General features: G+C 37.5%; 1 protein-coding gene and 1 long non-coding RNA gene across 2 annotated transcripts; one reads left to right on the plus strand and one right to left on the minus strand.

The window, feature by feature from the left end:
- Positions 1–962: 962 nt before the first annotated feature.
- LOC122670067 lies at positions 963–13,991 on the minus strand. Its single transcript, XR_006334124.1, has 3 exons — positions 13,877–13,991; positions 12,041–12,046; positions 963–974 (listed from the first exon to the last, which is right to left on the minus strand). It is a non-coding gene; the product is annotated as an uncharacterized LOC122670067 (long non-coding RNA).
- A 5,124-nt stretch (positions 13,992–19,115) lies between these two features.
- On the plus strand, positions 19,116–22,643 carry LOC122670010. Its single transcript, XM_043866939.1, has 2 exons — positions 19,116–19,266; positions 21,896–22,643. The coding sequence occupies exons 1-2, from the start codon at positions 19,197–19,199 to the stop codon at positions 22,480–22,482; spliced, it is 657 nt and encodes a 218-aa protein (XP_043722874.1). The 5' UTR covers positions 19,116–19,196; the 3' UTR covers positions 22,483–22,643.
- The last annotated feature ends 3,942 nt before the right edge of the window (positions 22,644–26,585 follow it).

The following is a 26,585-nucleotide window of genomic DNA, read 5'->3' on the forward strand; positions in this document are numbered from 1 at the left end:
GGACTTGGGTAGAACTCATCCTCAAAAGCAATCCGTTAAGGAGAGGGTGACCAAGCACCTATAAACCCCCCACATTCCCCTTTCATATTCGATGTGGGACTATTTTTTCCGCCTTCCACGTGGAACCCCAACAATCATCCCTAACCCAAGGGCTCTATGAGGCCTCCTCTTCCTCTCACGTCACAGTTTCCCCCCATCCCCTTGGGTGTGTAGCAGATCCTTTTGTGGTTAAGAACCAAGCAGGAGGGGTATGTCTACCTCACCTAAAGCCCAGCTTCTCTAGGCTCTGGCTCAGAGCCTTGTACATAACAAATGGAGGATACGTTGGAAAGCAAGAAGCGGAAATTTTGAAGGTTCTACTGCTGTTGCAGCTGAGATAGATGTTTTTAGGAGGTTCTCTATAGAGTTATTGACCCACTCTTCTAATCCCAAGTCCATGTCTGAGAAATGCGAGCCCTAGTCTGTGAAATGATGATAGAAACGGAGTATCATCATTCTTCACTCAAGAAGAAAACTGTTAGGACCAGTGAAGAGGATGGCCATGTTTTGAAGGACAAGGAAACTCCTCCATCGACATCTCAATTCAACTCTTCCTTTGATCACTTTTTAGTTCACAATTTTTTCTTGGTATTTTTTTACTATTTTTCTTAGCTGTTTCGTACCAGCTTCTCTCCTTGAATCAGCGTGCCTTGCTACGTGAGTATAAGTTTGCCTCTGTGCTCCCTTTTTCTTGTGTTTTGTTAGTAGATCTAAAATTTTGCTTCTTTTCTGGGTTTGATATTCTATTACTGAACTTGATTCTTAGCTTGTTGCTTCTATATTCTGTTTGGTTTTTAATACGAAGGTTTTTTGTTGGAATATTCAAGGGGTCCACTCTTTATGTTCTAAGCGAGCTTGTCATTGCATCAAATTTAGACCTGATATAATTTTTCTTCTTGAAACTCAGTGCCAGACACTAAATGTTAAGGTACTCCCTTAATCTCTTCTATCTTGCTCTTCTTTAGGGTTTCCTCTTAGCACTGGTTCTAAAGGTTGCAGTGAAGGAATATGGTGTTTTGCTTGTTTTGTTATTTAAGAAATTTCAGTGTATATGGGTTTGCGCTTTATTGCTATTACTTTAGTTGCTCCACAGACCGAGTCATTGTTGTCTAATTGGAATATATGCTGATTATGCTCCCCCATCTTTGTTTAAAAAATTCCTTTTTGGACAGAGCTCCATGTCTTTGTTTCTTCGCTATCATTCATGTAGTTATCCTAGGTGATTTTAATCAAATTATTTTTCCTTTTGAAAATTGGGACTTGGGAGGGAAGGCTCCATCTATTAATGGCCCTATATCCCAGGAACTGGCTAATTTAATTTCTAGTTTTGGTTTAAAAGATATTCCCCTAAGAGATCTCGGTTTACATGGTCAATAAAAAAAAACCACCCTGCCTTGTCAAGGAAGTGTTAGATGGGGGCTATGGCTAACCCCATGTGGTTCTCTATTTGGAGCCATGCCACTCTTACTTCATTACCTTCATTTAGGTCCGTCCATAACCCAATTATGATTTCATACTAATCCTACGGAACATGCTTATAAAAAAACTTTTTTCATTTTAAAGCAGCTTGGTTAAGCATCCCCAATTCTTCCATTTTTTTTTTCAAGGCCAAATGGGATTTTCTTGGATCTATAAACTTACTTTGAGATTTACATCAAATGAAGCATTTTCTTTTTTACCAATATCAATATTTGGAATCTCTGGACCCAACCCCTCAGACTTTGTCTCAACTTTTTGAGTTGACTAATAATCTTAATTGGTTGTTAGAGACTGAAGAAATTTATCGGTTACAAAAATCTAGAGTTACTTGTATTCAAGAAGGAGATAAGGATACCAAAATTTTCCATTCTATAGCTAATCATTATCTACGTATGCAATCTATAGCATATATTATAGATATTAGATAGTAATGGTAATAAAGTGTTTGATTCTCCATCCATAGCTAAGCTATTTGCTAATCATTTAGGAAGTATATATACTACATCTAACCTGTTGGATCCCTCTTTCATTGAAAGCCTTTTTTATCCTATAATATTAGAAGAAGAAAATTTGGCCTTAGTTTCCTTGCAAGCTGTGGAGGGGAACTTAAAGCTATCATTTTTGGGATTGGAGCTTATAAGCAAGGTTCGAAAACTCGGGTCTCGGAGCCATCTCGGCCCAGCAAAAAACCGAGTTGGGCCGAGATCTCGACGAGTTCGTGCATTTTTTTTTTTCCGACTCGGAAGCCCATCTCGGGTTGTTTTAGACCTCTTTTGGGTCTGAAAATCGGTATGCAGCCTATTTTAGGCCATTTAAACACAATGGCATTATTAGATTTTGCAAAAACAAAGTCCAAATAGGAGTTTCAGTTAGTTAGAAAGTAGGACAGACACTTACTTATTCTAGAAACCAGGACAGACACAGGACAAACAATCTTATTTATGCCAAATATCATTTAAGTAAATGTTATTTCATTTACTTAAGATATTATTCATAAATAAGCAAATACCCCCCTATTTGAATCCAATAAAAATAGTTAAAAAATCAAATTCCAAAAGGAAAAAAGTCAACCCCAGTTCAAGAAACAAAATGGATTTTCGATAGGTGCAATTTTCAACTTTCTAATCTTGGGGTTTTCTCAAATCTAAAATTCCATAAATCTTAATATGGTAAAACATTGCTAAAAACCAAAAGTGCGTAAAATATTCATTTGTTTTGATGTCCAAAAATATATTTTCATTGAGCGATTTTGGAGATTAGCGACACGAATAAGTTTGATGTAAATAACTCCTTCAATATAAATCGATTTAAGCAATCTTGGACTTTTGGAAAGCTTTCAAAACATAGCTTTCCAACAAGTCCAAGATTGCTAAAATCTGATTTATATTGAAAGAGTTATGTAACGGTCAAACTTAATTCGGTGTGCGCGAATGCTGTCAAAATCGCTCTAAATGAAAATAATTTTTTAGACATCAAAACAAATGACTATTTTACCGCACTTTTGGTTTTTAATAATGTTTTACCATAATAAGATTTATGGAATTTTTAGATTTGAGAAAAACCCCAACATTAGAAAGTTGAAAATTACACCTATCGCCGAAAATCCAGTTTTTGTTCTTGAACTGGGGGGTTGACTTTTTTTCCTTTTGGAATTTGATTTTTTAACTATTTTTATTGGACTCAAATGGGAGGGTATTTGCTTATTTATGAATAATATCTTAAATAAATGAAATAACAAATACAAAAGCATTTACTTAAATGATATTAGGCATAAATAAGTGTTTGTCTTCTCTGTCTTGCTTCCTGGCATAGATAGGTGTTTGTATAGATAGGTGTCTGTATACCAAGAATTTCCAGCAAGATCTCGAGATCTAGCACTAATATAAAGGACCTAGATGGGCATTTTCCTATGTCAAACTGAGATCTCCGAGAGATCTCGCCGAGATCCGCCTCGAGATCTTGGCGAGATCTCGGACAGATATTGACATTTTAAGTTTCGTAGGCCATTTCGACTCGGGAAATTGGAAAACCAAGAATCTCGGCGAGATTTCGGACTATGCTTATAAGGTTCCAGGTCATGATGGTATTCCTGCAATTTTTTTATCAAAATTTGGGACACTATCAAAACAGATGTTCATTTTGTGCATGATTTATTTACCTCTAACTCTTTACTTTTTGGAACCATCCATACTTTGTTATCTCTAGTGCCTAATAAAGAGAAAACCTTGCTGGTGGATGATATCGACCAATTAGTCGTTGAACAATGACTTATAAAATTATAGCTAAGTTATTAGCCAATAGACTTAAATCTTTTCCATAGATTTATATCTCCATTCAGGTAGTTTTTGTTAAAGATAGACAAATTATTGATTTTGTGATATAGCTCATGAAACTTTTCATTACTTAACGCATCATAAGAGTAAATGTGGTTGGTTAGCCTTGACATGTCTAAAGCACATGAAAAGTTAGAATGAGATTATTTATGTGCTATATTTGAATTTTTAGGATTTAGTCACCAATTGTGTGACATGATTAGTTATTTTATTTCCTCTTATATATACTCTATAAAGATTGAAGGTAATTGTTTTACTTCATTAAACCAACTAGAAGCCTTCATTAGGAATGCCCTCTTAGTCCTACTTATTTATCACTGCTATGGAAGGATTATCTCGTTTATTAAATGTATATAGGGATTAAAATCTTTTTTTGAGGGTCAAAATAGAGATCTACACCTGAGGTTTCTCATATTCTCTTTGCAAATCGTACTTTCATTATCTATAATGCAATTAAGAATGATATATCTACTATGCATGCTATTCTTCTTCTTTCTCAGGCTGGCCGATCAATATTAATAAAATCTATTCTTAACTCTATTCCTACCTATTGGATATTCTTTTTGTTTCCTACTAAAATTTTTAACCTTCTAGATTATTAATTCTGGTTTTTAGAAGGTTCTAATAATGTAGAAGAAAAAAAAGGCCCTTGGTTCATTGGGCTTCAATTTGTTGTCCTAAATCCTTAGGAGGTATTGGCTTTCATAGCAACCTTGTTCATAAATCATAATAAGGCTTTGCTAAGGCTCTCTTTGGCATAGTTTATATTTATATTTATGACCTATTTATGAATAATCAGTTATGTTAATAGGTTATGGGCTATAAACAATAATCATTTGGTTACTACTAGACATAACAGATTATATAATGAAAAATATATTTGGTATGCTTAATTGAAGAATATGTTATGTATTATGGTGGGGGCGGGTGGGGTTGGAGAGACAGAGAGAGGGGGCAAAAGAGACGCTTTGTTCTAATTTTCGTTAATTTTACCAATTTACCCTCACTTAAGTAGCAATTATGCACATGTTCATTAATGGTACCCACATACACAAATGTTAACAGTTTATGGTGATAAATCATGAATTTATGCTTATATTGATTTATTTTAATGAGAAATAGAGATCATAAATTATATCAAACACATCTATTTATGTTTATGTGCTAGATAAACAAAAATTTAAATTATACCAAAGAGAGCCTAAATAAAGTATCTTTGGTGTGGAATAGCCTGGTCAAACTTCTGGTTTTACAGAAACAATGGTTTGTTCAAAGATAGGTGATGGAAACAATATATCTATTTGGCATTACCCATGGATACAATATTTTGATAATTTCCATGTTCCAATGCAGGCTCCTTGTAATACTTTATTTTCTAAAGTTATTGAATTGATTAATAATGGTGAATGGAATTCTATCCATCCTTATTGTTTCTCTTTCTTGCTTATGTTGCAAATTATATCTTCAGAATTCCTTCAAGTAGAATGCCTTACCATGATTTTTGGATTTGTCTCCTTACTAAGATGGATCTCTCACAACTAGGGTGGCAGCAAATTTTTTTATCAATTTTCAAAGAGTGGCCGTTCATAGATCATCTAATAGCAAGGTTTGGAATGAGGACAGCTATTAGCAGCTAGAATGAGCCTCGTGTGGTAGAGCACTTGGCTCCTAGGAGGTCTCGATTTCGAGCCTCCTATACCTCACCTAGTCCCCCCCCCCATCCCCTTTGCATAAAAAAAATAGCATGATTTAGAATGTTGCGTGGAATTTTAAGATTCACCCAAAATTTTAAATGTTTCTTTGGAAAACTTTAATAGGGGGTCTTAATACCTGAGAGGGTGGTCCATTTCTTAAAACTAAATCCATATGTGTTTTTTGTCACAGGAAACTAGAATCGGATTGGCATCTATTTCTATCTTGTGATTTTTCTAAAAGGATTTGGGCTACAGAACCATTAGAGCTACGTACACAATCTCTCCAAGCTTCATCTCTTTCAATTTGATGGATTGTTTTCTGTTCAACTCATCTATGTCAAAATCTGAAAAAGAAAAGTGATTTTTTTAGTATTGACTATCACATTCTACTATATTTGGTTGTTTTGTAATCAATGTGTTTTCCATTATACTAGTCACAACCCTCTCTCTATTATCCATATCATTTCTAAACGAATTTATGATATAAAAAATCTTAACTCTTGTTATGCATGAACTGACATCTCTAGATGATAAACTCCTAACTTTGGATGATTACCAAAGACTATCATCTATAGATCAACCAATTATTATCTGTGATGGCAGCTTTGATCATATTACAAAGAGGCAGGATGGATTTTAATAATGTTATTTAACTCTCAGATTACTGTTGCATATATAAGCTATGGTTTTTCAAGATGTGCTCAAGATCCAGAAGCGATGTGAATTCTACAGAGATTGCAAATGACACAGGAAAAGGGATGGAAAATCATAGAAGTATGAACTGACTGTCAAGAGTTGGTGACCTGGTTGACTCAAGGGAACCATACAAAGATGGCCTTAGGAGTTATTTCATTATTACAAGAAAAATTTCGGTAGCATATAGGTTGGCTAAAAAGGCTAGGTTTTAAAGAGCTTAAGGGCAAAATAATGATAAATGTACACATATCGTTCTCTTAATGTTAATATTTTCTTTTCTCGTCAAAAAAAAAAAAAAGTCCCACCTCTTTTTTATTTTATGAGAAAGAAAATAATACAATTAAGAAACAAAGCTAAATGTACATCTATAGTAATTTTGTCATTAAATTTAAAAGAATTAGCCCTATTAGCCAAACAATGCACCAAAGAAGCTATCTATTATTCTTCAAAATATAATATACAAAAACAACAATGAAGATAGCATTGAAATATAATATAAGAGCAAGAACAACTCCCACAGCCAACAGGATCGATTTCACCAAATCTTGACAATCAGTCCAAACTTCTATGATTTTCTATCCCTGCTCTTTTACCCTTACAACCCTTAATGTAATCCCTTGGCTTCTGGTTTTTTACCACATCCTAAAAACATAGTCCATATATGACATAACAAATTGAGAGTCAAAACAATAAAACTGAGGATCATCTTGCCTCACCTGTTAGAGGGTTAAAGCTGTCATCATAGATATAAAAAAATGTTGATCCATAGATGATAATCTTTTCGTTATCAGCCAAAGTTAAAAAATTGATTGTCAAGAGATAGTGGTGCAAGAATAACAAGGCTTAAAATCCTTAACTCATATATCTATTTAGAAATAATATGGACTATAGATAGGGGATTGGGGTTAAGATGATGGAAAATACATGTTATGAAACAACCATATATAGTAGAATGTAATGACAAATACTGACAAAGTCACAATCTTACTAGTTTTAGACATTAAAGGATTCGATTAAATTGAAAATAGACAAAGCTTTAATAGATTCAATACGCAAGCCTAATGGCCCTGCAACCCAAATTCTCTTAGTATACTCACAAGAAAGAAAAAGATGCCAATCAGATTCCATTTCTTTGTGACAAACACACACATAGGGTTCACTTGTAAGAAATGAAATAGTTTCTTCCTAGTATAAGGCCACCTACTAGAATTTTCCATAAAAACAATTTAAATTTAGGGTGAATCTTAAATCTCCAAACAAAATTCCAAATCTTACTGTTAGATGCCCTAATAGTGAATGAACCTGTTTCTGTAAGTGGATATATCCAAAAATCTTGATGTTACTTTCTACATTAAGAGATTTGCAATATAGTATTCGCATTACGAGTAGGAAAAAGAGAACACAATATTATAATTCCACTCAACATTAAGAATCAATTTACTCATCATAGAGAATAAGGTGTTGGGTGACATTACATAGGAATACAATAATTCTCAAGATATGGAGTTCAAGGGTCATGCCAAATAGAAATATTACACCCATCCCCTACCGTCCAACAAACCATTTGCTTCAATAAAGGCAAAACATTTGTAAGAGTATTACAAACCATATAACCCTTTTTAATCAATATAGTTCCGTCAAATAACTCTAAATGATGGAAATATCGAGTTTTTTAAAGTTTTATCCATAAAACAGAGGGGTTAGTAATAAGACTAAAGTATTATTGTAAATAAGGTTGCCACTAAAACCAAGTCCCCCTAAAGATTTGGGTTGACAAATAAAGAGCCAAGAAACACAGGACAAATTTTTCTTCACATTATCGATTCCCTTCCAAAAGCAAAATTATTGAAATCTAGGAGATTACAAATTTTGGTACTGGAAAAGAAAGCAAAACATCTAATATGTGGGAATGAACTTTAGAATAACCTAATTAATACTAATCTACCAAGCTTGAGAGAGAAGAGGAATTTTTCACTGACCTGATTTAGCTTTAACACTAATACCAACCTGACTCCAGATGTTTGATTCATTTCACTGAAGAAAAATGGGTGTGCCAAGATAAATAGCTCCTTCACGGCTGACCTTAACCCCCCAGACTGTGGTAAACCATATTTCTAACCTCCAAAAGGTGATGTACTAAAAAGAACTTTACTCTTATCAAAATTGATATGTTGTCTTGACAGGTCTAAAAAATAGCTAAGTATACCATGCAGAGTAGAGATATCATTCTTAGTAGCTCTACAAAAATAAAATTGTGAACAGCAAAGAGATGTGATATCTCCAGAGCATGTCGACCCATCTTAAGACCACAGAAAAGATTCAAGTCCCTATAAATATTTAATAATTGAGATAAACCCAAGATTTAAAGTATCGATATCGCGTATCGTATCGGTGGGGTGATTTTAAGAGACGTATCATATCGTATCATATTAGAGATATGTATTGCAAGCTATAGATACGCATGGAAATGGTCAAGATACACATAGAAATACACTTTTGGAGCAATAAAACTATATAAATAAGCAATATTGCAGTTTGTTCCTTGATTTGATTCATTTTTCAGCAAGGAATCAAAGCCTCAAGCATGAAATTTGAAAGAAGATGTCACAAAATTGAAGTTTTGGGTGACAACGTGTCCAAGTGTTGTTGGTGCTTTCTGGTTTCTAGAATCACGATTCTGAAGTCCCATGTACCTTTTACTATGCGTATCGCAATGTATCGTATTGTATTGCATCGTATCGATTGACACGATGTGATACGTACCAATACTTTAATTTTTTTTAACCCCTAAATCAATCGTATCGAGAGTATCGTATTACGTTGTATCAGCCACGGCTGATACAATACGATAATGATCGGTACCATTTCCCCCCCCCCCCCCCAAAAAAAAGATGTATCTCATTGTATCATATTGATACTTTGCGATACCGATACGTATCGGCCGAGACAAAACGATACAGTGCGATACTTTAAACCATGGATAAACCTTCCATAGCAATAATAAATAAGGACTAAGAGGACACCCCTAGCGAAGACCTTTAAATGGTTCAATAAAATCAAAACAGCTACCCTCAAGTTTTCTAGAATATGTACAAGAGAGACAAGATAACTAATCATATCGCACCAATGTTTGACTAAAACCTAGAATTTCAAAGATAGCTCGTAAATAATCTCATTTTCTCATTTTAATCTATCATAAGCTTTAGACATATCAAATAATAAAAGATTTCATGAGCTATAACATTATAAGAAATTTGTCTACCCTTAACAAAAACAGCCTGAAAAAGGAGAGAGAAACCTATTAAGAAAAGGCTTAAGGATACTAGATAGTAATTTTGCAATGATTTTATAAGCTACTGTACAAAGAATAAAGGCTATTACTCATCAACATAGAACATCAGTATTAATAGTATCTCAACAGTTTTGATAAAAATTGTCGGATTACCATCATGACCTGCAACCTTATAGGCACCAAAGACAACCTCTTTTACTTCCTCTCCAATAGCCATAAAAGGAACAACAAACACAGTAATACCATTATGATCAACAATGTAAGATATAAATTGTTTACGAAGATGATGATTAGCTATGGAATGAAAAAAAATTAGAATTTTTATCTCCCTTTTGAAGATAAGTATTAACATGATACACTTCAATCAGCAGTGAATCACTTTCACAAGTATTATTTTCCTATATTACCATGATTACCTGTGATTCTCTTTCTTTATATAACTTTGTAACACAATCATACACTATAAAATCTTCTCTATATAACGGATACCGATTCACACCCCATGATTCAAGTAGAACTCATCTACAGGATTTCTAATTATTTTAAGGTATCAGTTGCTTTGGTTCAGTTGTCATCTCTTCTAAGATTTCGTTCTCTGCAACTACAATGGTTTCCACTCTTTGTTCTTCCTCTGTTTCACTCCCCTCCATTCCAAGCTATCGAAGTATATCGAGCATAGGAGAAGGTAATCGAGATTCCCTTCTCCTATGCTCGACATACTTCAACACAAGCATCACCGATATTATGACCATCTGTCTAGGCGGTCTCAACTACCTCATGTGGCGATCCCAACTTGAGACTATTCTTATCACTCATGATTTATACTCTCATTTGTTGATGGTATGTCTTCTCCCACACCGGAATCGATCCTATCTTCTTCGGCTTCTCTTATGGCTCCCATGGTTATCGATCTTGCTTACCTCTCCTAGCATTTGGATCAACTTGTTGTCAGATGGATCCATGCTACCATCACCGAGTATTATGACTCAGGTGGTTGGTCTCTCTACTGCTCATGAAGTCTAGACTTCATTAAAAACCACCTCTAAACAGAATTCTCGAGCTCACAATGCACTTGAAGTTTCAACTTCAAACTATGAAGAAAGGTTCTCTATCTTCTTCTGATTATCTCAATAAAATCAAGTCTTTTAGTGATGCCTTAGCCACTATTCAGCAGCCTATCTCTGACAATGATTTGGTTCTTTATGCTCTTGGTGGTCTAGGCTTTGATTATGAGTCCTTTGTGACCTCATTAACCACTCTCCTTGATCTTTGCAATTACAATTCTCTACTTTCCTATTTGCTTAATCATGAACAACACTTGCAACAATTTCATTCCACTCCACCAACCGACTCAACTTCCATTACAGCCTTATTATCTACCACCTCAAACAATACTGCGCTTTCTGCTGGTCGTGGCTTCTACCGTGGTGGTCATAATAGTCTTAAAGTCATTGTAGTTAAGCTCGCGATACCAACTATGGTCGTGGTTGTGGTGCTCGTGAGCACACTCGTGGCTCTTTTTCGCATCCAGGAGTTCTTGATCCTAATGCAAAATCGACCTTGAACCAGGGAAACCAGCGGGAGATCGGTTGCAGCAAGATCAATACAATAAAAGAAACAAAATTAAATAACTAAAACTCTTTTTTTATTACTATTTTTCTTTTTACATATGAAAGAGAACATAAAGGATAAGTGATGCAAATCAAAGCATGAAGAACAGGACAAAAACAGATTTCAAAAACAAAGTTACTGTTTGTATGAACAGTGTTGTGGGTCCCAGCTTAGATCATGTGTGCCTCTATTCTAGAAGCCTTGGAAAGCAAGCCAAGCTATAAATAGGCTCCATCAGTTGCACTTGTATAAGAATTGGAGAATAGAATTTTGAGGCCATGCGTGTCATCAGTTATGGGAGAATATTCCCTATTCAACAGTTGGGATAGCTGTAGGTGAGAGACCCAGGGCTGAGATGGCCCACCCCCTACCCCCTTTATCTTCTTCTCCTTTCTTCTTATCCTTTATGTTCTCCATTATGTAATAGAAAAGAGCAGCAATAAAACAAAGAGTTTTAGTTATTTAATTTGTTCCTTATCGTGTTCATCCTGGCTGCAATCGATCCCCCGCTGGTTTTCCCTGGTTCGAGGTCGACTTTTGCATTATTTGGGATCAGAGCCATTGAAGGACGGCAGACGGCGTTGATAGTTGTTGAATCCTTCTTCCTATTGAAGGTTGATTGTGCAAATCTGATTCGACAACTCTACCAAACTCGAGGACGAGTTTTCTTTCAAAATGGAGAGAGTTGATACAAATCAAAGCATGAAGAATAGGACAAAAACAGATTTCAAAAACAAAGTTATTGTTCACATGAATATTACCCGAGGTGAACAGTGTTGTGGGTCCCGACTTAGATCAGTTTTCTTCTATTCTAGAAGCCTTGGACAGCAAGACACTCCAGGATCGATGGAACACCTTCTAAAAGATTGAAGACCAAGTTAGCTTCCTTTTTTGACAAGGATCTAGTTTCTATTTTTGAGAATATTTTATAGTTTCTATTTTTTAAGCCTCGTCAAAGTTAGAGTTTCTATTTTCGTTGCTTAACTTTTATTTAGAAATCTCTATTTTGTTAAGTTTCTATTTCAATCCTTTGTTTCCTTTTAGTTAGATTTAGTTTCTATTTTCGTTTGGTTTCTATTTTTAAGACTTTCTATTTTGTGAAGCTTAGGCCAAGCTATAAATAGGCCCCATCAGTTGTACTTGAATCAGAATTGAGAATAGAATTTTCTGTCCAATTTAGCCATCAAATTATGGGAGATCCTCCTTGTTTCAACAGCTGAGATAGTTGTGGGTGAGAGACACAGGCTGGGATAGCCATTCCCCTACCCCCTTCTTCTATCTTCTCCTTCTCCTCTTTATTACCCTGCTCAATCGCTGTTGAACTGCTGCTGCGAGTCTTCAACTGCTACTGCCTGTGACTGCTACTGTTGCTGAAGATCCTCTCTCAAGGCTGAAGACATCTTTTCTCATTGTGGTTGCCGCTGCTGAGAGTACCATCGACTGTAGCTGCTGCTGCACCTCTGCAATTCCTCTGGCTGAGACTTTCTAATTCCATAACACCCCCAAACCTTCACCAACCCCACTGGGTTTTTGGAACTCAGTTTTCCCGTACCAATCCCTCCACTCGATTGTCATCCACCTCATTCCACAGCCTGAAACATCCAAAATCCTCTTTCTTCCATCTCCACTTTTATCCATCAGAATTGACCCAAAATAGCAGGCCAATCTTCAATCACCAAGTCCAACACTCGGCTACTGCTGGAGTCATAGAACAGCACTGTTTTGGAGGGTTTCTCTTAACCTTCTATTTTGGGGTTTCACACTACTACCTTCACTGATATCTCCACATCAGACCATCAGAACTGAATCAAATCTGGAGTCAAGCATCCGCTCAGTATTATCTACACTCAATCCAAGTGTGGATCCAAACTGCTGCTTGGTTTGGTTTCTACACCCAACTCCCCTACTTTCTATTTTGGTGACCTTTCTCTTTGGGTGTCTCTAGCCATCTGAATTGGCTCAAATTTTGGGAGTCACTTGTGCAGGGCCAGACTTGAATTTGACCCTAATATCAGCCCCTTCTACTGGCTGAAACCTGTGTTCCAGCACAGACCTTAATTCTGAACTTGTGCTGGTCCATACCCTTCTACTAGGGTTTGTTAACTGATTATTGTGGGATTACTTGGGACTAAATCTGCCCTAATTTAGTCTTACATTGATAAGGGAAAGAAGAAGAAAGGGATATAGAAGGGGGGATAAGATCAGCTCTCTCAGCCCATCATCTTCTCACCCATGGTCTCTCACCATTGCCAAGTCTCAGTTTCAACCATAACTCTTTTCTCTTCAATCCTTGTCCTCTTCTACTCAACCACATACATCTATTTATAATAAACCCAATAACAAAGCAACTCAATCCCAATCTAATTAAGAAACTAAAGAGTCCTAAAAAAGGAAACTAATTCATAAAATCCATAAAATTGAAACTTCTAAAATAAAAGCTAAGCAACTAAAATAGAAACTCTAACTTTGTCAAGGTTTCAAAAATAGAAACTAATTAGAGTCTTCAAGTCTTCCAGAAGTTGTCCCATCGATCCTGGAATATCCTGCTGTCCAAGGCTTCTAGAATAGAAGCACACATGATCTAAGCTAGGACCCACAACACTGTTCACGTTAACAATACCTTGGGTACTGTTCGTGTGAACAGTAACTTCGTTTTTTAAATCTGTTTTGTCCTGTTCTTCATGCTTTGATCTACATCGATGAGGACTTGATTCTGAATATAGTAGCAGTACCTGAGGCATTGGTCAACATCATTAAAAGCAGCTTTACCATTGCCAGCTTCTGATGCATAGTGTGCCACATATAATTCCAAAGAATTTTTAAAACCTATAGGAACTCAACTACATAACTACTGCCATGGAGCCAATTGATGGGAGTATGAAGGGTATAAGTGTGTGAATTTGATGACTCCAATCACATGGTGCTTACAATTATAATAATATACTATAACAAGGACGATGAAATCGTCCATTAAGAGGGAAAAGAAAAAATAAAAACAACGAAGATATAATAGGCTTCAGTAATGATTACTGAAAATCAGGGGTGAGGATTTCAACAAACCCTGAAGTTTTCCGAATAAAAAAGAAAGGGAGTCAAAAGAGAAGGTCAAATGGAATGAAGGAATTCATGTCATTAACAGAAAGCTACTGGATTATCAACAGATGATGAACAGCAAGAGCAAAAAGTAAGATGTATCATAATAGCACCCATGCTTCAATTTGTATGGACAGCTAACTCCTAATATGGATTGTTAAGACTTTAGTCTTAACTATGCTTGGTGATATTTAGTATCTTTGGTGAAGTGTAAGGAGTTAGTTAAGTGTACCTATTGGAGAGTGATGGGACTCAAGTAGAACTCAGCCTTAAAACTAGTCGGTAAGGAGAGGGTGTCCAAGTCCTTATCAACCTTCACATCAGGCTACTCACATCCGATGTGGAATTATTGCTTTCTGGTGGAACCCCAATAATATCCCCTTCCACGCGGGAGCATATTGGGAACTGACATGTTCCCCAAAAGATTTTTTCATCCTCGAGTTACAGAGGAAGGTCCATTGTCTCTGCCATATCACGCAGATCTGTTGGAGAGATGAGATTGAATTCTCTAAGCTATGTTTCTCTCAAGGATAGCCTGTTGAGCTGCAACCACCGTCAAGAGATCCAAAAATCACAATACATTCTGGGTTTAGCCTAACACTCTGATTTACAGATGAAACACATGGAATGATAAAGTAAAGTTTCAGTTTTCAAGGTACAAGTTCAAAAATCTAATTTTGGAGGGTTGTATCGGTTCCATGCGAAATACAAAACCCACCATTTCCATGTTGTTCAATCATTATTTCCAGGGACAGTAGTATTTCAGAATAATAGAAGGAATGTGGAAAGCAAGGATGGTAGAGGAGAGATACAATAACAGGTACTGACCTCTTGAGATACTTCTCCAAAAATCTGGCAGCGTTAGCGTCTGCAAAATGAAGAAGCGAAGCTAACCGTTAGAGACTGAATTTAGTAGTTTGATGGTGCGCATTCACGCGCACTAGGAGTACCTAAGGTGTATTGAATTAGAAAACAAGATGGAGAAAGAGAAAGAGAGAAACGTACATTTAGGAGGAGAAAGGCAGAGCCATTGATGAGGTAAATGAGAGCGATGGAGACGGTTCGTCTGCTTTGCTGGACACTTGGTGGGAAGGGATGTACTAAGAGCACGTCGTCGCCCAGGTAACAAGACCTCTTTCTCAATTTTGTCTTACCGCCACCATTCCTGCACTAAATTTCACTTGAGCTCCTCCGACTGAGCCGGAATTCCGCTCTTCCATGTCCCCCTGATAATCACTTCAGAGTACAAACTTCACATAAACACAGAGAGAGAGAGAGAGAGATTATTACGATCCTACCAGCTAGTCGCAAGGAATGTCTTGGCTCGCTCACAAATTGTATCAGCTGCTCCACCGATTCGGTTTAGACAAAATTGAGAAAGAAGTCGGTGGATTGATTAGTTGATTGGGTGAGATATCCATATCAATGTGCTGTCTATTGGGTGAATGGTCGTAATCTGTCTAGGGTTTAAAGACAAATGTCCCAATTTTTTTTCTCCAAAGCTACTGGAAGAAGAAGAAACGTCAGATCAAGACACAGCTCGCAAGTCCCATTAAATTGACAACATAACTGCTATTTGAGAGCCTCATTTACAATTCCATAATTTGCCGCCTAACTAGGGCGAAGCTTTAAATTCTTTTCCCTTTTTATCCTGCAACTTTGTCCAATAAAATACATCAGGTTAGGTAGGGTGGCAACTTTCATATTCTTTTTTGGTTTTTGTTTTTTGAAACTTTCATACTCCAATGTTTAAAAAAAGAATGCAACAAACGTTAGGAATAATCTCAATTTTGGTTAGGTTCGTGTATTTATATCAAGTAGGACCGTATCTAATAATTTGAGCTTCTAGGTTAATATGATTTTTAGAGTTTCGTATGTCTTTTCACCTGTCTAGATATTTCACTTACACATCACTTGAGGGGTGCAAGTTTGGCCCTGTCGGCCCAAACCCGCCCTGGCCGGCTTTGAGCTCGAACAGGGTCTTGGCTGAGATATTTGGCCCTGAGGGCGGGTCAGGGTTGGAAATTTCTGGCCCTGAGTCAAGGACGGGTTGGGCTAGGGTTGAGGCCTTAGGCTAAGCCTGGCCCCGGCCCGGCCCAACCCTATTTTAAGTTATACTATAAAATATATATTGATATAATATATAAATTATAAACTTTAAACGTCACCCACATTTTGTTGTATAATATATTATATATGAAGACAGTAAGTGATATAATACATTTTATTATAGTGTTATTTTACGTAAAGTTGATACTTTTCTCCCCGGCCCATTCCAGCCCATGCATTTCCTTCCCCCTCCCCATGATCAGGGCCAATCAGAGTCAGTCTGGCCCAACCTTAAGGGCGGGTCAGGATTGGATTTTTCTGGCCATGAGTCAAGATCGGGTTAGGCCTGGGCCCAACTAAGGGGACTTAGAGTTGCACTAGGGTTCTATAAAGCTCAACCCAACCTGACCCTGTTGCAGCCCTATCACTTGTGCGTCTTTCCACATGTATAATATTTGGATGTAGCTCCTCTCCAGGGAGGCATTTAACTCAAGATGCTTGTCAGAATCACATCCCCGCAAGCCCAACGGCATTGTTAGATGCCTCATTGGGCATTGGGGTCCCTAGAGAGGAGCTCGTTGCTATAATGTTGTCTTATTCCACTTACACAAATATTAGGAAGGGCAAGAGAACGTTGTTGGGCCTCTGGACCCTACACATGGGTCGATCCAGGGCTTGCCCTGGTGGTTCGCTACTCCTTTGGGAGATCTGTGTCAGGAGCTTGATCGGTGGTTCAAGTCTCCTTAGCGACACCTAGTCCACATTTATTTGCTTTCCAAGAAGTGAAGCCTTTGGGTACCATATTTGACCCCTTGTGGGTCCTCTCCTTGCCTCATTGTGGGGCCCTAATGGAGTCATGGCCGGTCGGCCCTTGAATTGCACCCAAAAAAAAGAAAAAAGAGTTGGAATGGGGAGAGAGAGGACAAAAACCAGAAACAGTCATATCTGTGTAAGTAGTAGGGCTGCAACAGGGTCAAGTTGGGCCGGGCCTATTAAAACCCTAGCCCAACCCTGAGTTCCCTTAGCTGGGCCCAAGCCCGACCTGGCCCTGACTCAGGACTAGAAAAATCCAACCCTGACCCGCCCTCAAGGTCGGGCCAGGCTGACCCTGATTGGCCCTAGCCATGGGGGGAGATGCATGGGCTGGCCAAGCTGAAAAAGTTAGATGTATGGGTTGGCCAAGCTGGGAAAGGGAGATAAATGGGCTGGTTAGACTGGGAAAGGAAGATGCATGGGCTTGCCAGGCTGGGAAGAAGAAGAAAGAACAAGAACAAAAACAAAAAATAGAAGACAGGGTTGGGTTGGGCTGGGCCGGGCTCAGCCGAGGCCTCAACCCTAACCCGGCCTGTCCCTGACTCAGGGTCAAAAATTCCTGACCCTAACTCACCCTCAGGATCAAGGTATCTCAATCTCGGCCCTGTTCGGGCTCAGGGAGGGCCAGGGCAGGTTCGAGCCATCAAGGCCAAACTTGCACCCCTAGTAAGTCGAATAAGACAACATTAATGTATTTGAACTTCTCCAAGGGTATTGAATTTAATTACTATATTACCCATATAATGAAATATAGTTTTATTTTGAGAGGCATATGCATATGCATTTTCATAATTAAAAAATTAATAATAAACACAACTTCGTCTGACTAGATTTGACTCTCCCTGGTCACCACGTTTTGAGCGAGGTGAGTCCAATCGAAAACCTAGATTGAAACAATGAAAAAAAATAATTTTACAATAAAAGTTGTGTTTTTCTTCCAATTATTTTAGGGAAAATTACATGATTAGCTACTTTTGGGTTTTCATTTACAAAACTGTCCACCCTATGTTTGAGTTAACAAAAATAGACAAAAACAAGTTTAGTTGAACAAAACTAGGCAAAAGAGTGACTCTCCTTCCTTCCTTGGTAGTTCCCCCCCTGAAAAAACCTCTCTTTTTTACTTTTGTTACTTGGGGTAGCGGAGAATGGAGGTAGCTGGGACAAGGGTAGGGTTGCAGGGAACGAAGGATGCCTGGGCGAGAAGGCAATGACAGGGGTAAAAATGTCTAAAAAAGTAAGTGTGGGAGGGAGAGACACTATTTTGTCCAGTTTTGTAAACCTTAACTTGTTTTTGTCTATTTTTGTTAACTCAAACATAAGGTGGACAGTTTTGTAAATGAAAACCCAAAAGTAGCTAATCATGTAATTTTTCCTTTATTTTACTAAGAAACAAACAGAGTCGAAAAAAAGCAAAATTTAATTGAAATAACATATTTACGAAAGTGTAGGAAAATTGAGACGCATTTTCGTAATTCTCAACAAAAAGAAGCCTCATTTCCGAAAAGCCTAAGGCCGTATTTTTTGTAGGGTTGTAAATGGATAACCGAAAATCCGAATTCAATCCGCATCCGTATCCGTATCCGTTTAGGGGCATCCGTATTCGATTAGAGATATCCGAAAAAAAATCCAAATACTCCGATAAAAATCCAAATCCGAATACTTAATTATAAAAAATTAAGTAAATAACGATCTTGAGGGTTTTTGAAGATTCGACAGGTTCTAGAATATGAGGAAAAGAAAATCATGATCTAAAACTATGGATTGAGAGTAAATTGTATCCACTAAGGGGAGGAAGGTTCGGGTTACACAAAGCAGAGGTGTAAATGGATGGTAAAAAATTCAAATTCGATCCGCATTCGAATCCATCCGAATCCGTTTAAAGGTATCCGTATTCGACCAGAAAATATCCGAATTCGATTACATCCGATCCGTTTACACGCCTAATTTTTTGGGGTCGGAACAAGCCTTCTTCCCCTACAATAAAACGATAAATACTTGGATAAGGAAGAAGTGAGAACAGTTTCCGAACCCGACTCCTCCGGCGAATCACCAGCTCCTCAGCCGCTGATCTCTCTTCTAGACGAACCAGAGGCGGCAATGACGGCCATTACGTGGATTCTCGTTGCCTTCTCATTACTGTTCGTTTCTGCTCAAGCCGATAGTAAAAGTAAGTCAAACACTTTAATCTTTACCTCCATATATTTTTAATGTCGGTAAGAACTGAAACAGAACAAAGATCTTTTCGCATCTCTGGTGGTTTTCTGCTATTTCTTTCCATAGATCTTCTCAACAACAACTACAATTTAAGGTGTTGAATAGATTTCTTCTTTCATTACTTCCAAATTTGGTCGTTGATATGGTTAATACTTCATGGATCTTCGATTTTGAGTCCTACATTGTCTCCTTTTAATCGATTATTTCTGTAGATTACTTCCGAATGTGGCCATTAATGGCGGTTTTATACTGTTTCTTTCTGCAGATCTTCTCAACAACACTACAACTTTGTTTGCTGAATTAATTTCTCCTTCCATTACTTTAAAATGTGGCCGTTGATGACGTAATTCTTCGTAGATCTTCAATTTGAATCCTGCATTGTCCTTTTAATCGATCTTTATGCAGATTACTTCCAAATGTGGCCTTTAATGGTGGTTTATTACTCTTTCTTTATGTAGATCTTATCAACAACACTACAGCTTTACGTGCTGAATAGTTTTCTCCTTTCATTACTTCAAAATATGGCCATTGATGACGTCATTCTTCACAGATCTTCGATTTTGAGTCCTACATTGTCTCCTTTTAATCGATCGTTTCTGCAGATTTGCTAAGGACATTGTTCTAGTGAAGTACCTGCCTGAGATTGTAGTTGTTATTTCTTACCTTTATGTGGTTTCGATAGGTATTCGATTCCGATTCTTCCAGATTCTTTTCTTTCTTTTTTAATTTTCCCACACCTCGGGGTCTGTCTCAACAGTATTTCTTACGATGTATTCCAATCAAGAGCTTCGTAACGGGAACTAGCAATGCCATGTGACGGGATCCGTAATTCTTTGTTAAGAGTGAATTCTTCAGATGGCCCCTACGTTATAATCTGTATTAAAAACCTAAAAAATCAAAGCATGTTGGAATGAATTAAATCTTGGGGGAGTAGACCACTGAAACAAAAAAGAGGGGAAGGGAGCAGAGAATCCGAATGCTTCTTTTTATGTTTTGTAGTTTTCATTCTGCTTTGATCTGATATCAAGAGCAGGACCCTTCTTTTTCTCCCATTTTCATTCCTATAGTCTTATCGAGTGTTCATTGTTCATTGTCTTATTAATTCTTTCTCTTGTTTCATTTATACCAAAGAATTTTCAGTCCAACAAACCAAAAGCCCATAAACAACACATTTTCTCTTAATTTTACTGCACTTTATTGTTTTGCTTCCTTGTCAACAAAAGATCTTAAAAAAAAAAAACTTCCGTTCTCTTTCATTTTATGCCTCTTCAGCTAGGATACTATGAGGAAAGCCTTAATAGGAAAAAGGATAGCAAAAGGCTCCTAACAATACCCCAGAGGTGGACGGGTATGCCCTCTGGAGAGGTTATCTATTTCTTCTCTTGGATAAGTAAAAGCATAGTTGTCGCAGTGTCTGGATGCAAGGCAACCCAAGCTTTTAGAGGAGGGGGGGGGGGGCTGCATGCAAGGTGACACCAACAAGGTGCCTAGGCGACCAAGGCGCTTGGATGCCTAGTTGACACCTTGACAACTATGAGTAAAAGTGGGCAATAAACAACCAAATGTAATATCTTAGGCTCTAAGCTCAGAGAGATTGGAATCCTAAATCAGTTTTTCCTTTTTTTCCCGTCTTTTTATCTTCCACATATGCAACCAAGTCATGCTAAGGTTGATGCCATCACTCTTACCTACATCATAATTACGAAAAGGTCTTGATATCTATCACCATACATCTGGCCTTCTTGATGTTTGACCATCATGCTAACAAATTGTCCTTGAAAGGCTGCTAGAAGCATGTCCAGGCAATGAAGGGTTCTCAAGGAGTTAGATTTGATGGACTTTGAAAAGATTTTAGCATTTTCTTGCAAAAAATCAAGATTATAGGTGTTCTGATGTTTTTGTTGATGATTAAGTGGATACTTCCATTTGCCATGTCCTATATGATTTCGATGACGCAACTTGCTATTTGTTTTTCAGAATCTTTTTGTAGAACTTACTAAATAGGGGGAAAGGAGGGACTGATTTGCTAAGTTTTGATTGTTGGAGCTATTTGTTCAATATATGCACATTGTGTTAGTAAACAGAGCTACAAAATGATCAACCACTACCAGAAGCAATGCAGCCCCAAATTATTTTTTTTAGGGAGGGGGTGGAGGGTATGGTGGAAAAGATAAGATGAAGGATAGCAATTTGGTGGAATTTATCATGTTTCCCACACATGAGGTTTTAGTATTGAATTTGTTATCAGGGAGCTCAGTTGCCTTAGGGTACTAGTAAACTGTTATTACTGAAACCAAGCATAGACTTTGTCATCCATATGCATATTATAGTGACTAAGTTATCTAGGATACTAAAAACTTTAAGTCATTACTTGGGAGTTGGGACACCCTCTATATATAGAGAGAGAGCTCCTTAGCCACATACTAAATTCCATCCTAGAGTCTTCATATACATGCTGTGTGCATGTCAAGCTCTGGAATTTGAGTTGAGGGTTCAATCCTGTGTAGTTTTTCTTATCTTCGCCTATTTATGCTTTAACTCTGACAAAATCCCACTTTTATTTTCCTTGAAATGAAAAACAGATAACCCAGCAGACGAACTTGTGGCAGTGCTTAACAGCAACAGAACAGCACATAAATCCTCTGCACTTGCTGATAATCTAGGCCTAGGCTGCATTGCATTGCAGTATATTAAAGCATATCAGGGCAATTGTGATGAAGTGGGAGGAGCCAATGCCAAAAAGCCCGCTGATGCCGACTTTGCACAGACATTTGCACCCAATTGCGGAGTTGAAGTTTCAACCCTTGGCCCTATCACGGGCCGTTTACTTGGTTGTCAGTCCAAATATGTCAGTCCTTCTGAAGCATTCTCAAACATCCTGATTAACAACAGCAGGAGTTTGGATATGGTGTACAGTAAAAATCACACAGAAGTGGGGGCTGGCGTGAGTGGCTCTGATGGTGGAGCTCCATATTTCTGGTGTGTGCTCTTCAGTAATGGCACAGCGAACAGCAGCTTTGTTTTGCAGGATGGGGTGGCAAAGATACAGCATCCTGGTTGCTTTAGTGGCAACAATGATGACTGCAGTGGCGCTAATGCATGGCATAGCTCTACCTTGTCACTTGCCATTGGAGTGTTGATCACACTGTTTTACGCATTGGGATTATGATCACTTGATCGCTCGATTGGGTTGCATAGGCTTGATTGCTAGCTGCATCACCTGTTTTGTATTAGTTGGTTTTTTGTTTCTTAGGTAATTCTTTTTGTGTTAAGTGTGAGATTACCTGAATTGTACGTATCTGTACCACTTCTTTTAGATGCCTTTCCTCATTTTTTTTTAAAAACTCAGCTCCCTATCTCTGCCTGGATTAAGACTGGTACTTCAGTGGGAGCTGTGGTTGTAAGTGGTGGGTAATCTGGTACAGCTGTGGGCATGTGGCTGTAAGCTTTTGGGTAATAATCTACTAGATGAGGTGGGAGTATTTCTTAGTTCTCACCATCCAAACGAACCCCAGCATAGTTATCTCAAATGAACATTTTAGCTGTCAAATGTAAGCTGTGGAAAGATAAAAAAATGTATCTTGATCTAGGAGTCTCTGAGCAAAGATGTATCAAATGTAGGTGGTGGGACAAATCCCAGTATTTGGATTGTGCTTTACACTCCATTCAACCAAATGATTTACATAGCCTCCTCCTCCTCCTCTTCTATCCACGGAGGGATAATCCTAATAAAGGCGTAGTTTTAGGAATTGGAATCGACGTTACTGCAATTCATTTTTGGACCAAGTTTCCTTAAGTCGAGGTGAAGGGGAATCCCTTCACAGCGGCTTTCGGATGGATGAGAGAGGGCATTACGCAATAGGGGGAGGGTGCTATCGACTTCTTCCAACAGGGGGGAAGTTTTAGGCCCTAACATGGTTGCTGAACCCTTATGTGAAGGAAAACTTCTCTTTTATTTTTTTGTTATTGTTTTTGTTTCAGACGTCAATGAATTTTACTTCAATAGCAAGATTCTTAAACTTGTTAAATAAAAACTCCGAAAAAATCATAGATTTTAGAAAATCTTTATCTCTTCTCCTAGATTTTAATTTCTAGGGTTTCAACCAACGCTAGTCGATTTGCTGATTTTGGTTGATTCCAATCCAATCAAAATCAAAATCGGCAGAATCGATCCTCCCTCATAATTATGAATTCAGTGTCTTTCTCTCTCTCTCTTTTTTTTTTAGCCAAATCTAACACACTGCATAAGGTATCTCCTTCGTACATGTTCTTACAGAGTACCGACTATGGTGACCAGGGGATTAAAATCCTCTACAATTCCTTCATCTTGCGGTGTCTTGCAGTTTGGGCCTAAGTGCTCGACACGTGGAAGATGCTTCATCCAACGGTGCGAGCTCGATTGTCCCAGTTTTTTTCTCTTTCTTCTCGAGCTCGGCACCATTGGATGTCGCATCTTCCACATGCCAAGCTCTCAGGCCCGAACTGCAAGGCATTGTAGAGGATTTTTTTTCCAGTGAGCAGAGTCACCAAACTCTGACACTCTTTTGTGTGGATGGGTTATAAGCAGCCAATTAGATTCAATCAAACCTACTCAGTCTCCTTAGAGCGCAACAAGTGTAAACAAAAATTAAAAAAAGGTGTCAACAATGAAAGAGATGAAATGAACCTCTCTAGTCTCTGATCCAATTGTCGCGTGTGGAAGTGGATCTACAATATTATCCCCACATGGAGCACATTATTTTGTTCTTAAAAGCAAAATATTCTTTTCTTAAGTGAGAAGGAACAGGAGTTCCAGTAAGGGTGTCAGACAGTTCAGTATCAAGAATCCGGTACAATAGAGAAGATAGAAAAAGATAGTGAAAACATACCTTATTGAATACAAATTGTGTTTCCAATACCAATATTGAACCGATTCAGTACGGTCTCGATACGACTTGTATTCGGTATTAAAAATAGTTTTTATTCGATATCAAAAACGATTTTTATTCCGTATCGAAAAATATTGGCACATCTTAATCAAATCAAACAATCCATTAATTCTTGGGGGGTTTAATTTGATTGAGCCATTCCAACATCCCACTTTCATCCATAACCTACGATAATGAAGAAGATGATACAATAGAAGAATGATCACCATAGTCCTATGGTTCTAATTTAACCAAGTTTTTCTTAAAGGATATCAACAGTGAGAAGAAGAGTCACTAATGTCAAGAATTGTAGGTTGAGGTAGGAAATGAGAAGGATTAGCAAGAATTTCAATGTAAATTTTAAAATATATCTTTCATGTTTTGAAACAAAATTAGGAATGAAAACTTAGGTTTTTGATTTTTCAGGTTTGGTACTTTGATAATACACATTAGCCTCGGTTTAGTACAAATTTGATATGGTATAGGGAATTCGGTATGTTACCAATACATCCTAAAGATTTTGTCTTATAAACCAATACGTATTGAGAGCTTCAATTTTCCCATATTGAACCCGTACTGAATTTGTACTGGTATGATTTTGTACGTTTTATATAGTTGATTTCAGTTTTGGTATTCGGTTTCGGTTCCAAATTAACACCCTTAAGTTCCATGCATGGATTTAAAAGTCAAAATTGAACCAGGCGCATCGGTGGATTCGAATAGGGGAGCCTGATCCCCATTCTAGCCATTATGAAGCGGGCGATTCATATATTCTAGGGTTCAAATAGAATATAGTCGATTCTGATCGATTCTAGACCAATTCTCACCGATCTAGAACATTATTGGATCATGATCAAATGAGCCCGATTCAAATATAGATTCTTTGTTTTAAAACATTGGCCCCTCCTAAACCAAGAAAATGTTTAAAAACCCGAAATCAATGGCCTTCTGATCTATAAGAGGAAATCTTGCAATAACGGCTAGTTCCACCAAGGAACAACTTGGGGAGAAGATTTGGTATAAGGTCAAGCTTGATACGTTGCTCAATCAAAGGTATGATGACAAGGATACTATCTGTAGTATAAATACGGTTTCCTTAAATAAAGGATTCATTCCTTCAATCAATCATAGATTGTCATTATTTAAGGATTGCATTCTTACAATATAACATAGTGAAGAATATCCCACCATGGACATAGGTTAAATTGAACAATTGAACCACGTAAACATTGGATTCTTTCTCTTTCTCTCTTCTATACATTCTTACATGGTATCAGAGAACCAGGCTACTCTTGGAATCCCCTCCCCTTTGCTACCTTCTACTGCCACTGGTGGTAGCATTATAACAATTCCCCCTCTCTTAATATCTTTCTCTCCATTAAACTATCAGATTCGAACTATTTACTATGGCGATCTCAACTGGTTCCACTATTGAAGAGCTATGACCTATATGGTATCATCGATGGTACCTCCCTGTATCCACTTCCAACAACAAGTAGCCCAACCACTACTGATGTTACCGGTTCTGCCGCAACAACCATTCCCAATCTGGCGTATCTTCAATGGGTTCGGCAAGATCAACTTCTGATGTGTTGGCTTACCATAAGAGGAAATCTTGCAATAATTGCTAGTTCCACTAAGGAACAGCTTGTCGAGAAGATTTGGGATAAAGCCAACCTTGATACGTTGCTCAATCAAAGGAGTGCTGATAAGGATATTAGCTGTAATAGAAATATGGTTTCCTTAATTAAAGGATCCATTCCTTCAATCAATCATAACTTATCATTTATGTAAGGAAACCATATTTCTACTGCAGCTGGTATCTTTATCAGCACTCCTTTGATTGAGAAACGTATCAAGCTTGGCCTTATCCTAATTATTCTCGCCAAGTTGTTTTTTGGTGGAACTAGACGTTATTGCAAGATTTCCTCTCATACAATCCAATTTCTAAAGGACAAATTACAAGTTTACTCAAAATTGAGTTTCAATTTACCAAAAATAACCATCCAATATTTTGTTTAACTAATTACCCAAAAATATAGATTGGTAATACAAAACTACCCAAAATACTGCTACTACCTCACCCACTTACCTTTGTTGACATATTTTTGCCCAATTTCCATTTACTTTCCCTTTCTTGAAGGGAAGTAACTAAAACCATAATTTTGGTAATCATTATCTAATATGATTGTATAAATTACTAAAATTTCTTACCATTTTCAGTAATGATATTTTTTTAGATATTATTCTTATGGGCTTCCTCCACCCAAACCGAATGTCCAAGATTGAACTAGATTTGATCGTTAGAATAAAATAAGAAGCCTAAAGGCTGATTTATATTAACACTACAATATCCTTACGGTGC

The sequence above is a fragment of the Telopea speciosissima genome, chromosome 7 (genome assembly GCF_018873765.1).
Source record: "Telopea speciosissima isolate NSW1024214 ecotype Mountain lineage chromosome 7, Tspe_v1, whole genome shotgun sequence".
Taxonomy (NCBI): Eukaryota; Viridiplantae; Streptophyta; class Magnoliopsida; order Proteales; family Proteaceae; genus Telopea; species Telopea speciosissima.

What these genes read in the sequence shown, in the direction of transcription:
- LOC122670010 (XM_043866939.1), top strand. Translation starts at nt 19,197, where the DNA reads ATGACGGCCATTACGTGGATTCTCGTTGCCTTCTCATTACTGTTCGTT. An exon ending in TGCTCAAGCCGATAGTAAAA is followed by an intron (nt 19,267 to 21,895) that starts GTAAGTCAAACA and finishes AATGAAAAACAG; the next exon opens with ATAACCCAGCAGACGAACTT.